The 12,794-nt window shown below is 38.3% G+C and overlaps 1 protein-coding gene across 1 annotated transcript in view; it reads left to right on the top strand.

Annotated features, from left to right (window-relative positions):
- Nucleotides 1-12,794, top strand: part of DDX10 (DEAD-box helicase 10) — a 155,605-nt gene that overhangs the window by 43,305 nt on the left and 99,506 nt on the right. The window contains exon 13 of the mRNA XM_036388796.2: nucleotides 3,240-3,708. Coding sequence (XP_036244689.1) covers nucleotides 3,240-3,708 — 469 coding nt within the window. The remainder of the gene's footprint in view (nucleotides 1-3,239; nucleotides 3,709-12,794) is intronic.

Here is a 12,794-nt window from a genome sequence, read left to right as displayed (position 1 = left end):
TCTATGCATTCCCTAATCAGTGTTAGGGAATGCTGATGTCTAGCCACCTTGGTTTCAGCTGAGGAACTGAACCCATAGAACTGTCAGCTGTACTTTGATTTATAGTAGTGAAACACTCCCTTAGTTTCAGTATTGTCTTTAGAAACTGATTTCAAATGTCTTTCTAGAAAAGCTTGCTCTTAAGAAGTCATTGCATTTCACACCGAAATACAAAACAGGATTTTTTGGTTTGTCAGCTGAGTTGTTGTTGCCATTTAAAGGCTACCATAGTCTGAAGACTACACTGTGGTGTTACTGTGTTTTTAGTGTTGTCTGTTAGGATTTATGAAATCTCATTAAATAACTTACCTGCTTTTTGTCTGTCTTCATCAGAAAACCCTGCATATCTCTTATTCCAGATGAGTATGTGAAATGGTTGCACTAAAGTAAAAAAATATCTGCAACTTCAGTCATAGTAGGATTGTGATCTGAGTGGCATCTAATGAACTATTGAGAACTAATAATGCCCTTTGTAGTTTATGAAAAGGCTGGTTCATACATTGAGTTGTTTCAGTATGACTGAACTATAGATTTGGTGAATAATTAAGAAATAGTTTCAAAAGAAACTATCTTAAAATATGGGGAAGCTTTTAGCAGTAGTAGAATGTCCAGATTTTTCTCCATTTGGAATATACTATGAAAAAGAGGCAGTAATGGACCAAAAGACTGACATTTCTTTGAGAAGTTATGTAATTAAAAGTATTTAATACACTTTTTCTAAGCTTATCTACTATTACTGTCTTACCAAATAAATGTGACCTTTTCTCTCCCTTCTGCCTGAGGTCTGTATTCTTTTGGAAGTAATTTGAATTCTGATAGCACTAGTCTTTTCTTGGTAGGCTTGCTAAGCAGTGAATAAAAAATTGCCAAGACTAACTGACAATTAATTTTATTCAATTATTAAAGTAAGACATCAGTGCATTACAGCAGTCTGGCAAGTGGAATTTCATACTTGAATGAAAAAAAGATCTGTGATATGAAGTCCTGTCCACATCGTGGGCTGCTCTTTCTGTTTTGTAACTTTTGCTGAACAGAGAATAGTTTTTCACCTTGTCAGACTTTTCTATGCATGTGTATTCCTGATCTTTGATGCTAGCTCTGGAGGTGTAGAAGAAAAGCTCTGATAAAATCAGAGTTTTCAACCCTGTGTACCTTGTGCCTGTCTGCTTGAGAAAGAGAAGTGAGGACTGATTGTGTAGTTGCCATACAGTATTGCTGCTTGCATTGCTTTGTCAACACTTGACAGCAATACTTTATGTAGAATAATGTGATATCTGGAAAAGCAAAAAGCATTTGTCTTCCAAAGGATTTGATTTTTGCAACTTCGATCTCCTTGCTGAAGAGATTGAATGCAGCAATCTCTTGATGAGCGTTTTACTGTGCCTGGTGTTAAGGCCCAATTCCAGGTTTGAATGGCTTCCAGCTGCTGCAGTGAAGCATTACATCTGCTGTTTGGTTATTTCCATTACAGTTAGTCAATAGGCCAAACTTTAACACATCATTTCATTGCAAAGGTAATTAGTGTTTGCTGTCAAACAGTAAAATGAGTTTAAGATCTCTAGTTGCTCCAATTTCAGTTCCCAACAGTGTTATCCTCTGCACTGTCAGTAAATATGCAAAATACATTGGATAAAAACTTCCTTTGATATTTTAAAATAAAATTCTATTTGTTTTGTTATTGCTGTTAATTGCATGTAGAACAGTACTGAATTATCAGAAACACAAAACCAAAATTTTTACATTAAAAATAAACTTTATTTGTTGGAATATTTGTTCTTCATCCTAACATTGTGGATTGCTGTTTGGGTTTGTGTCTATTTTTAACCTGTGGCTGGTACCAAAAGTGCCCTCTTTAAGCACAGGTGTGATTACAATTGGGTTTTTTTGTTTGTTTAACCAGGACACTCCTTTTGACTAGCATTTCCCATTGGCTACCATTAAAAGTTCAAGGCTCTCCAGAAGCTACAGTGCACTCTTGCTGCTCTGCAGTGTCTTTTGGGTGCTTAATCAACTTTTTATGACATTTCTGCTGGGTAGTATGAATTAGATATTTCTCCTGTGCTATAACGTGGGTTTTTTTCACAGGCTGTATAGTGAAAATAATAAATTATGCTATCTACTCGAACAGCATTGAGAGGAAAGGTGGTGTATAGCTGTGCATGTTTTGAGTTGAAAGAAGCTGGTCTTTAACAGGTGTGGATGCCTGTAGTCACTGTACATGGTTAAATCCTTTATTCCTTTTGAAGTGCATGTACAAGCACCAGGTACTACTTTCAGTTCTGTATCATGGATTCTCTGTGTGTTCCTTGCACCAGTACCAGTGTCCCCTCACATTTTTTATTCACCTAATGAGATGGCTTATGAACTCTGAAATCAGAGTTGTTTTTTTTTTTTTAAATTTGGAATTGACAGGGTCAGGTGTAATAACAGTGGACAGTCACAAAGTCAGATGGGCTGTTGGAGTCAAGGTATCTGTTCCCATGCAGTGCTCTCCACTATTTTTTCTAGACAGAATTTTTGCTTTTTCTGCAATTTTTGCCCCTTCGTGTAATGCTTATTAGTATAACTTTGAATTGTCATGAATAACTGGGTAAAATAACAGCTTTGCTGGCACTGTTAGTTATGTATGCCATGCAGGTAAAGCCTTGCTGTAGAGAGGTGGAAGCAGATGAAATTGCCTTTAAGGGAGAAATGTCTCTCCCCTAGCTTTCTCTGCAGTTGGTTATTCATCCATACCATGTTTGTTCTGCTGATCTCAGTCACTGCGAGGGCAGGGGGATAATGTTCTGGGTGTGCTTCCAGTAGTGAAGGACACTTGACAGATCAGTGTTATCTTAGTCCTTGACATGAAATACATGTATTTTCAATACCAAATTACATTGGTGTTTCTTCCACCATGTTTTACTGTGAATCATAGATAGTTAATTGGCTCTTATCTGCAACTTAGCAGCTTCTTTGTTTGCTTTCCTTCCTGGGAGGCTTGTAATTGTTATTGAGAGTTCTCAGTTATTTCATCTTGCTTCCCCTTCCAATGTTTACTTGTATTTTAGACTTTTCTAAATGTGTTGATCAAATGTATCAATATGAATGATAATTGAAATTGAATCACTTGAGCCATCAATGGGAGCTTCGAATTGATGCTCTAAATTTTGTGTATCTGCCTTTTAAATTTATTCTTTCTTGTTAATTCCATGTTTTAGGTCACTTGGTCTTGCAATGGCACCTCGTGTGAGATTCCTTCAAAGAGTTCAGAAGCAGCTGTGTGCAAACAAGGCAGCCAATGGGGCAGACCCATTGGAGGAGACAGAGCAAAATGAGAATGCCCTCACCTTGGTAAATGAGGAAACAGTGGAGAAATGTGGAACTAATTTCAGTGGAAAAACATCAGTTAACAAAACAAAAGAGAAGAAGAGAAGAAAAGAAGCTAAGGAATGTTCTGTTTCCAGTGGAAGTGCTGAGGAGAGTAGTGAGTCTGAGGATGAATCAAAAGAAGTGTCTGAGGAGGAGGAAAAAGAAGTTCATGTACCCAACAGATTACCAAACTCAGACTCCATGCAGTTCTTTGAAGATGATGATGATGATGACGAGGATGATACTGAAGGTGTTGATTTGCTGACAGTGAAACAACGGGATGTTTTTGGTGTGGAAGCTAAAGAGAATCCAGCACCGGTAAGTGTGCTTTATAGTAAGGCTTGTGAATCTTAATCATTTTTATTGGACTTGCTCCAAGGAAGGAGGAGAGGAAGAAAGGATATTCTGCTCTTAGCAGAATACTTGTTTGAAGTTGGACGTGTTGTGCATATGTATCAGAGGTCATAAATACTCCCAGAGGATCAGTGATGTGACTGAGCTTTTATCATTTTATGCTGTTAGCACAGTTTTACCTGCATAACAAATATCCTTGTACTCGCTTAAATTTATGAATAATGTGACTTGAAAACCTGGGAAATTTTGACAGTTTTAATTCTCATCCCTTCCTAATTTGCTTGTACCTCTCTAAATAGCTGCCACTTTCAGTCATAATTTTGATGCTGAACCACAGTTTATAGCACTGGGAACTGAATTGCAATACACAATGAGCCACTTCCCAACAGAAATCATAGCAGAATGATCTTTACCAGAGTGTAACCTTCAAACAAGGACTTTTGCTTTCAACAGGACCATTCCTATTAGAATTGAGCCAGTATCAGAGAGAGAGGAAGTGCACATGTTTCTTATGAGGCATGGCTATAAAGGTTTATGGAAAGTATTCATGTAAATCTTTCATTTCCTTGGTGCGTAGCTTTATAATTTTGATTTCTTTGTCCTTGCTATTCTGAGAAATATTTATTTCTTTTAATCTTTAAATACAGGTTACAGGAAGGGGAGTTTTGGTTTTTTTAAAATTTTTTTTGTAATTTCTGTAAAGCAGATTTGGTATGTGCATATTGGGATTTTTTTTTTTGGTGTATCATTTGCTATCTAGCAACTGTATTTCTGTAGTAAAAAGATACAAGCAAAATAACCATCTGGTTTGGCAAGGTTTTCTTCTGCACTTGAATGCATTCAAGGGCAACCTCCTGTTAAGCAAAGTGTTTATTTTTCCAACTGGTATTTTAAATCTTTCTTTTTCTGGACTATTACTTAACACAGGGCACTTACCATGACCTTGAAGCTAATCATCTTACTAGCTGCATTAATAAGCAGCATCTTTCCTTTGGTATGTAGTGAAGTATGAACTAGTTTTATCAGCTGTCATTGTCACAGATGAGCAGTTGCACAGTGATCTGACTGCTGCCTGCACTCTCCTCTCTACTGTGAGGAGGCTGGCACAGGTTGCAATCTCATCTGAGAACTGTGGAAACAGAGTTAACTTTCTCTTCCTGGTATTGTCAGCCTGAGTGGTTCTGCTCAGGCATGGCCACTGCCTGGCAGGAGCTTATATTTATTAATAAATTTCAGTTTTGTGTAGAAAAGAACTTTGTGTTTTAAAAGCAAAGAGGAGTAAAACATCTCTGCCTTATTTAAAGAATGATCATCTCATGGCTTTCTTATTGCTTTTACAATTTTGCATGCTGAAATACGCAAACAATTTAATGCTGATTTTACTTTGTTGCAAGGTTTTGTTGTGGAAATGGTAGAAGGTGAAAGTTTGAGGTAAAAGAATGAACAGAAAAAATTTAATGAAAAATATAAGCGGTTTAGAAAGTAATTTGTAACCATACTGGCTAACCTTTTAAGAGTTTTCCAGCATTAAGCATTTGTAGTTTAGTTTATGTTCAGGTAACTCAGACATTACTTTCTGTGATAAGTGTGGAATAGCTGCTGTAAGGGTTAGTAGTTCATGATTGGTGTGCAAGTGCAGAAGACTTTGTACCACCTAAAAGCTCTGGTATATGGGGGCATAATAAGAAAATACTAAGTTTCTCTTCTAAGCAGCTGAGAATAAAAAAAAATGGAAAGTTTCAAGATCTGTGTCATTAAAAATTTAAATGATATTTAAATAAACTCCTGCAGAAATGCCTATAGTAGTGAAATACGTGGCTTTTAGAAAGTCAAAATGCAGAGCATACTCTGCTTAACTTGATCAACGCATGCAGTGGTGTGGGGTTTATTACCATATGATACTGTGAAAATTATTGATAAATTATGGAATGCTTTAAATGCAAGGATTCTATTTTTAGTAAGAATAAGAGAATAACAGTTTTTGTCACTAACCATATTAACTTTTAAAGTTTTGTTACAGAAATGCAACATAGTAGAAATTACATTAAAAGACTTGGGCATTGCGGATTTTTATTTGACAGAACTCAGCTCCTCATTTTCTGACTGTTAAGACAAAATTGATTATATGCAACAGCTTTTATATTTTTTCCCCATTTCTTTATTTCTTGGATAGAAGTTCTGAAGTTCTTGGATAGGAAGTTCTGAAGTGGTTATTATTGCATTAAAACAGATCAGTTAATATTTAAAGCATTAGCATTCTGGGGTGTGAGAAGCACTGAGCAGTGTGAATGCAGTTTTCCTGGTGCTGTGTGTTGCAGTGTCCTTCTAGGAAGGACTCAGGAACCAGTTTGCTGCATTAATTAGTACTAGGAAAGGCTGCAGAGTGTCTGGGACTATGAGCATAGAGTGTATACTCAGCTGCATTAGTTAGGAGGATTTTTTAGAAAATCTGTTCTGTGTGCTAAATAAGATAGGAGTCCTTTGCAAACCCTGGCATGTGGTTATCTAATTTGGGGTTTGTCAATATGCCCACAAAGATTGAATTCAGTTTGCATTTATGCTTTTAATGTGTATAATTGATTGTGCAATTTCACTATTTCTGCTTTAGGCTTCTCATCCTAAAAGCAGCTCCAAAGCAGTCCTGCTGTGATTATTGAGCTCCAGAACATTTTTTGTAAATGGAAACATTAGGTTTAGTTTCAGTTTTTGAATTGCTGTTGTTAGAGACACCATTACTTCCTCATCCTTGTCTCTACCCTAGTCCCTCCAATGGAAGAAGGAGCAAAGGGAAGTGTTAGACTGGCTCTGATGTAGAGCCCTGACCCTTGATTGCAAGTGGGGTTGGCTCATCCATCTTTGTACCAAAGGAAAGGAACTGGTCAAGAAGAGCAGGGGTTATTTAAACTGATGACGGTCGCAAAGGGGATTTGTGGGATTTTCGTAGAACAGTTTTTTTTTGATGAATGTACACGATACCCAGCCCAACTGTAGAAGAGGTTATGGTGTGAATTGTGACACATCCAGTGTTAATCCTTCTAACAGTGGGACTTGTGGCTCAATTTCACTCTTTCCCTTTCTTGGTGTGTGTCCCTTGGCTGCATGTGTACTTGTGAGAGACTGTGTCTCTGTCATTTTGTGATAACACATATAAAAGAAAAATCTGTTTTCTGCATTGCTGTATAAAAGGAGAAACCTTGAATAAGTTGAAAGACCTTGGCAGATATTGCAATTTTGTTCTGAGCTTTCTAGCTCATTTTTTTAAGCGATAGTCACTGGCTGCTCTTTTTATGAATTTTACTTTGATATGTCAGGATTTTTAGCTGGTGGTCTAACTCATGGGACTTTAGATAAGTACAGTGTTCTTATGCATAAAAAGAAGGTCAGCTATATGCATAGAGCCATTAGCAGATAGGCAGTATTTAGCTGTTGTGTTAACATTATGGAAATTATTCTTTTAAAGTGCGTTTAACAGTATTAGCAGTATTGATGTTGCAAAGACTATAAGTACTCCCTGGTTACAAACTTTGTTTCTAATGCTAATTTTATGAAATTGCTTTTTGCATTTGGCAGTTCAAAAGCTCTACTTGTTCAACTTCTATTATTATTTATTTTGAGAACTAAGGTTAAACCTATAATATTTTTATTGGGTTTGTTTATACTTTAATTTTAGTCAACTTGTCAAACATATTACATACTGTCAGACTTCTCTTCTGCTGTTGAATTTTCTGTTCTAGTGAGGAAACATTACTGAATTCTTAGAATTGCTCTGGCTTCCTCCCTGCTTCCCCATCCCTTGGGCTCCTAAAACTTCTCAGGTGTATTCAACAATTTCTGCTTGGAACACTGTAAGAAGCAAAAGCGTACAGGGGGTTGCCTTGAATAGTACTTGCAGTTTCCTTGGCGTTACTCTGGCTCTTGGAGAGCATGCTGTTTGAATATTGTGGCTAGGGAAGGAAATTATTTTATGTGCTGTGATTCTGTCTGAGCTATCTGGCTTGACTTACAATCCATTTTTATTATTACATACAGTGAAATTTTATTAACCTCTCAAACACATGAAACAAACACTGTAAACTGGCATATCATGACCTGGATATGTACATACTGATAAAAGAAGGAAAGAAAGAATGAGAAAAAGGTAAATCTCCCTAACTAGGATGATGGGTGAGTCTGTACCAAGAAACAGAGAGTGCTAGCTCCTTGTAATGTGGACTTTGCATATGACAAAGATCAGGAAAACATGGTATAATATGCACCAAAATGAGGACATAATCCCTGGAATTTTCTTCTGTGATGTTGAGAAGAAAGCTTGTTACACTCCACAGAAATTGAAATTAATTTTCAGAGATGTGATTTATCTAGATTGCTTCTCTTACACTGTCTTTTCTCTCTGCATGGGATTTCTTTCCTCCTGTTACATGTTATGAGAGAGCTTTTCACCACTCTTATGTTTATATACTGCTTTTTTTGGCATGAAATATCTTCTCGTTCTTCTCACCACCTCTTACTGGCTATTATTCTTATGCTTTCATATTAATATATTTTAATTAGTTGACTTTGTCTCCTTGAAGCTTTTCAGGGGACAGCAAGGTAAAAAATACCCAAAGGATGGAAGAAGCAAGGAAACATGCTGGCTGGCTCTGACAGTGGCATTTCCCTTAGGGGTAGCCTGCTTTGCTCCTGCTGTAGCGGTGTGCTGTGTCCAAGAGAAGAAAGCTGCTCCGGGCAGCCTGCTGGCTCTGAAGAGAGCATAATTCCTTAGAGACATGTTGCAAAGTGAGCAGTCTGGCAGAGAAAATAGAGAAGTTACTTATTTGTAAGTTAAATAAAAGTCAATAGTGTGATGCATTACGTACCATAAAGTCTCCTTCCTAAAGGATCTAAGTGCTTTAGGTTCTCAGCCCAGTAACAGAGTGCTAATATATTTCTAGTTGAATTGCAGCAAGTAATAATTTATATGAAGAACAAAATATTTGCATACAAATGAACCAGGCCTACATTTAGATATTAGCCAAAGTGCTTCCAAGATTCCAGTGTTAGAAAAAGTTATCACCCATGAATGGAGATGAAACCTGCTGATGGTACCTCAAGCCTCTTTATGCAGAGCAGTCATCACAGAACACATTCTGTGAACTGCATAGAAAATTTTAAAGAAGTCACATTTTCTTTCAAAGCAATTTCAGTAACTTCTTCAATGCATCTCAGACTTGTTTTTTTAAGTATGTTTATGATGTCCAGTTTTATGTTCTATGTAGTTTTTAAAAGTCCTGTTAGTCAGGACTCCTTCTGTGGGCCACAAAAAGGACAGAGCAAACCCATTTACTTGTCTTCTTGGACAACTTCTATTTTTTGGATTTGCAGAAAAATTCATTCTCCTGGCTCTACTATTTTTGTGTAGAACACTCGTGACTTGCTTGCTAGATTAAACTGTGCAGCAGAGGCTTTTCAGGCAATCCCTTGTAAACACCCATTACCTACATAAGCTCCAGCTCTGTAGATCAGTCATTGGTTTAGACTTTCTTCATTGCTTTCTCAAGTTAGCTGCTTTAGCACTCTTCTGTTGGCTTCACATGCATCTTCAAATTTCCCTCTAAAGATTTCTATTTCAATTGCATTTTTACCAGCTTACTAAGAACTTCTGTAGTTTATGAAAAAATCCCTGTAAGTTTTTAGATTTCTCATACCTATAAGACAGCACTCCAGGTATTTGTGCTAATCCCTGTGATGCTTAGGTTAATTTAAAAAATCTACAATTAGAAGTCTTGGAATTACTGGTAAACGGTGTATTTGAAATAAAAGGATGCTATATATCCCTTAAAGGATATATGTTCAAGACTGTCATTCTAAATACTTGAATCATGTTGAAAACCTGGATAAAAATATGGGGCTTTTATGAATATTTAAGAATTGTATTTGATATATCTGCCTCTGTCACAGATACTAGCTTCCTGTATCATAGGTTATGGAGTACATAATTCTCATGTGCTGGGCTTTGCTTCTGTGGAGAATTTAACGTGTTGGGGTGCTTTTGAACCACTGTGAATTATGGTCCTTTTGATGCCCACAATCTGTCCTCTTGGCATTTGTTACTCTTGTAAGTAGGAATCAGGCGTAGAAAGATGGTAGATGAGTAGGAAACCTGCTTTGAGGAGCCTGATTTGAGCCAGGAAAGGCTTTCCCAGGTCTTTCCCAGGGACTTGTTCACAAGTCAGTGGCTTTTCCAGCTGGCTGAAATGTACTGCTTGCCATCTAGAGCAAGGGATGTTGACAAGTCAGTAGCCGCAATCTGAATTTTGAACCTGGATGGAAGATATACTAAGCAAGTTCCCAGATGGTACAAAACTGGAAGGAGCTGCTGACTCCCTCCAAGGCAGAGAGGCCGTGTAGAGAGACCTCAACAAATGAGAGGGCTGGGCAATAATGTTCCACAAGGGAAAGTTCTGGATTCTGCACCTGGGATGGGGCAACCCTGGATGTATGAGCAGACTGGGAAATGAGATGCTGGAGAGCAGTGCTGCAGAAAGGGACCTGGGGGTCCTGGTCTGTGGCAAGTTGAACCTGAACCAGCAGTGCCCTGGCAGCCAGGAGGGCCAACCCTGTCCTGGGGGCATCAGGCACAGCATGGCCAGCTGGGCAAGGGAGGAGATTGTCCTGCTCTGCTCTGCTCTGGGGCAGCCTCACCTCCAGTGCTGGGGGCAGTTCTGGGTGCCACAACATAAAAAAGACATTAAACTATGGGAGAGGGTCCAAAGGAGGGCAACAAAGGTGAAGGGCCTTGAGGAGAAGTCGTATGAGGGACAGTTGAAATCACTTGGTGTGTTCAGCCTGGAGGAGACTGAGAGGAGACCCCATTGCATCTCCAGCTTCCTTGTGAGGAGAAGAGGAGGGGGAGGCATTGATCTGTTCTCTGTGGTGAGCAGTGAATGGCCTGAATCTGCCTCGGGGGAGGTTTAGTTTGGTTATTGGGAAAAGGTTCTTCACCCAGAGGGTGGTTGGGCCCTGGAACAGGCTCCCCAGGGAGTGGTCACAGCACCAGCCTGGCAGAGTTCCAGAAGTGTTTGGACAGCACTCTCAGGTGCATGGTGTGACTCTTGGGTATGGTCCTGTGCAGGGCCAGGAGTTGGATTCTGATCCTTGAGGGTTTCCTTTCCAACTCAGGAATTTATGTGATTCTGTAATCTTTTCAGGTTATTGATGATTCATGCTGTGCAGAGTGCTCTGAGCAGGCTGGGCTATTATTTGTGTGCTCAGGTTTCAGCATCTGGTGCAAATTCAGGCTGAAATGAGGTGTGTGCTTTATCTCTCAGTTGAATCGACCTGAAATGAATGAGAGAGATGCATGGTCTTTTATATCAAGAAATATAGAGTATGACTTGTATGACTTGAAATATTTCACTAAAATCTTACTAATTACTAATTTAATACTTCTAGTAGGTTACTCAAGCCTGCACTAATATCTTCAGTTTTATTTGTTCTTTATCACTTATAGCCTTGTTTAATAAATTGCAGCAGTTTCATAGATAAGGGTGAATGAGCAAAATACTCTGCATTAAATCTGCCTAGTTTTGACCAGTATTCTCTAAATATGGAGGATTTGTTAACTATTAAAATGTCACAGTTTCCTTTAAAATCATTAGTCCCTGAATGGTTGATGAGCGATGCCATTGGAAATCTTTATAACTATGACATAATTTTGGATAAGTGTTCTGGAAGTTGAATGCTAAAATTATGAAATACTACTAAAAATTATACAACACTAACTTTTAAAGGAATGCTACTTCCTGAAATTGTAATAATGCAGACCAGCTATCCAGTATGTATCTGGAGCCTTCTATCTGTCAGCAAAGTTAAAATTTTGAGAATTATTCTTTATTGTAGAGTGACTTCTCTGATACAGACATCTGCTACTGTAAGCATTGCTTAACAAACTACCCATGCACATTTTAAACAATACTTTGAGGCACATTTCTAAATTTCTGTCTGAGCTGTGTAATTTTCAGATGGAATAATTTGATAACTTGAAAATAAAATTTGTCGGTGATGATTCATCAGCTATTAATCAAAGTGAGTTCTGGGGAATTCATTACACTATCACTGACATTCTGCAGATTGTAATTTAATGGCTATTTTAAAAAGGAAAAATGTGATGCTCTTTTGGAATAGCAACCTGCTGACTGACCAGGAGCTAGGAATTCTGCTTAGTTGCATGGAGCAGATATTCCATGTTTCCATGAGGCTGTGGTTCGTCCCAGCTGGGAGGAGTTGTACAGCATCCTAACTGGGATGGACTCTCTCACTTTTTACAGCCTGGTCTCTCTGCTCTCCATCTTGGAGAAAGCAGTACCTGCATCCTCTGGGGATAAAATTCTCACAAAGGAGCATTACTTTGAATGAGTGAAAGGAAATTAAACCAATTAAGACTGCACCCTCTAGCTTTATTTCAGTAAAAAACAAATTAAGTATAAATCTCTTTGGGCTAGCCTGGTGGGGAAGTCTTAGAGGTCTTCTCATTCTTCATTACCACACTGTTCCTGTGGTAGTTTTCCATGTATTTCAGTGCAGGGTGGTTTCTCTCCTTTGCCTGAGCTACATGTGTGCTTGTTCCTCTTGCTAGAAATCTTCATCTAGCTGATGCTCAGTGTATCAAGATAAACTGCTTTGCCTGCTCCTTATGGCCCATATGTTCTGTATGGACCTCTGTAAAGTAACAGGGTTGTGCTTGCAAAGAGAGGCAGCTGGCAAACATGCCTCAAGAAAATGAGGTGCATTAGTAAATCCCTGAAAAAAGCATAGATGGGTGACCTTGAGTGGGAAAACAAAATGACACATGGAGCTTTTTGAGGAGCTAAATGGCAGTATGATTTCCCTCAGATTTGTCCCCTGTGTGACCAAGACCACAAAGCATTTTTTAAAACTGTCTTTCATGGTATTTTTCTGTGGTTATATTGTCTATGCTTCTTGCAGAGAGGCTGTGCATGTGAGCCACTGGAGAAAAAAAGCCAATGTCAAGCCATGAAACCACTAGTATTGTGTTTTTTGAAATTAGTTTT

This window comes from Molothrus ater, chromosome 2 (assembly GCF_012460135.2).
Source record: "Molothrus ater isolate BHLD 08-10-18 breed brown headed cowbird chromosome 2, BPBGC_Mater_1.1, whole genome shotgun sequence".
Lineage (NCBI taxonomy): Eukaryota > Metazoa > Chordata > Aves > Passeriformes > Icteridae > Molothrus > Molothrus ater.
This window is presented reverse-complemented; position numbering and strand designations above follow the sequence as displayed.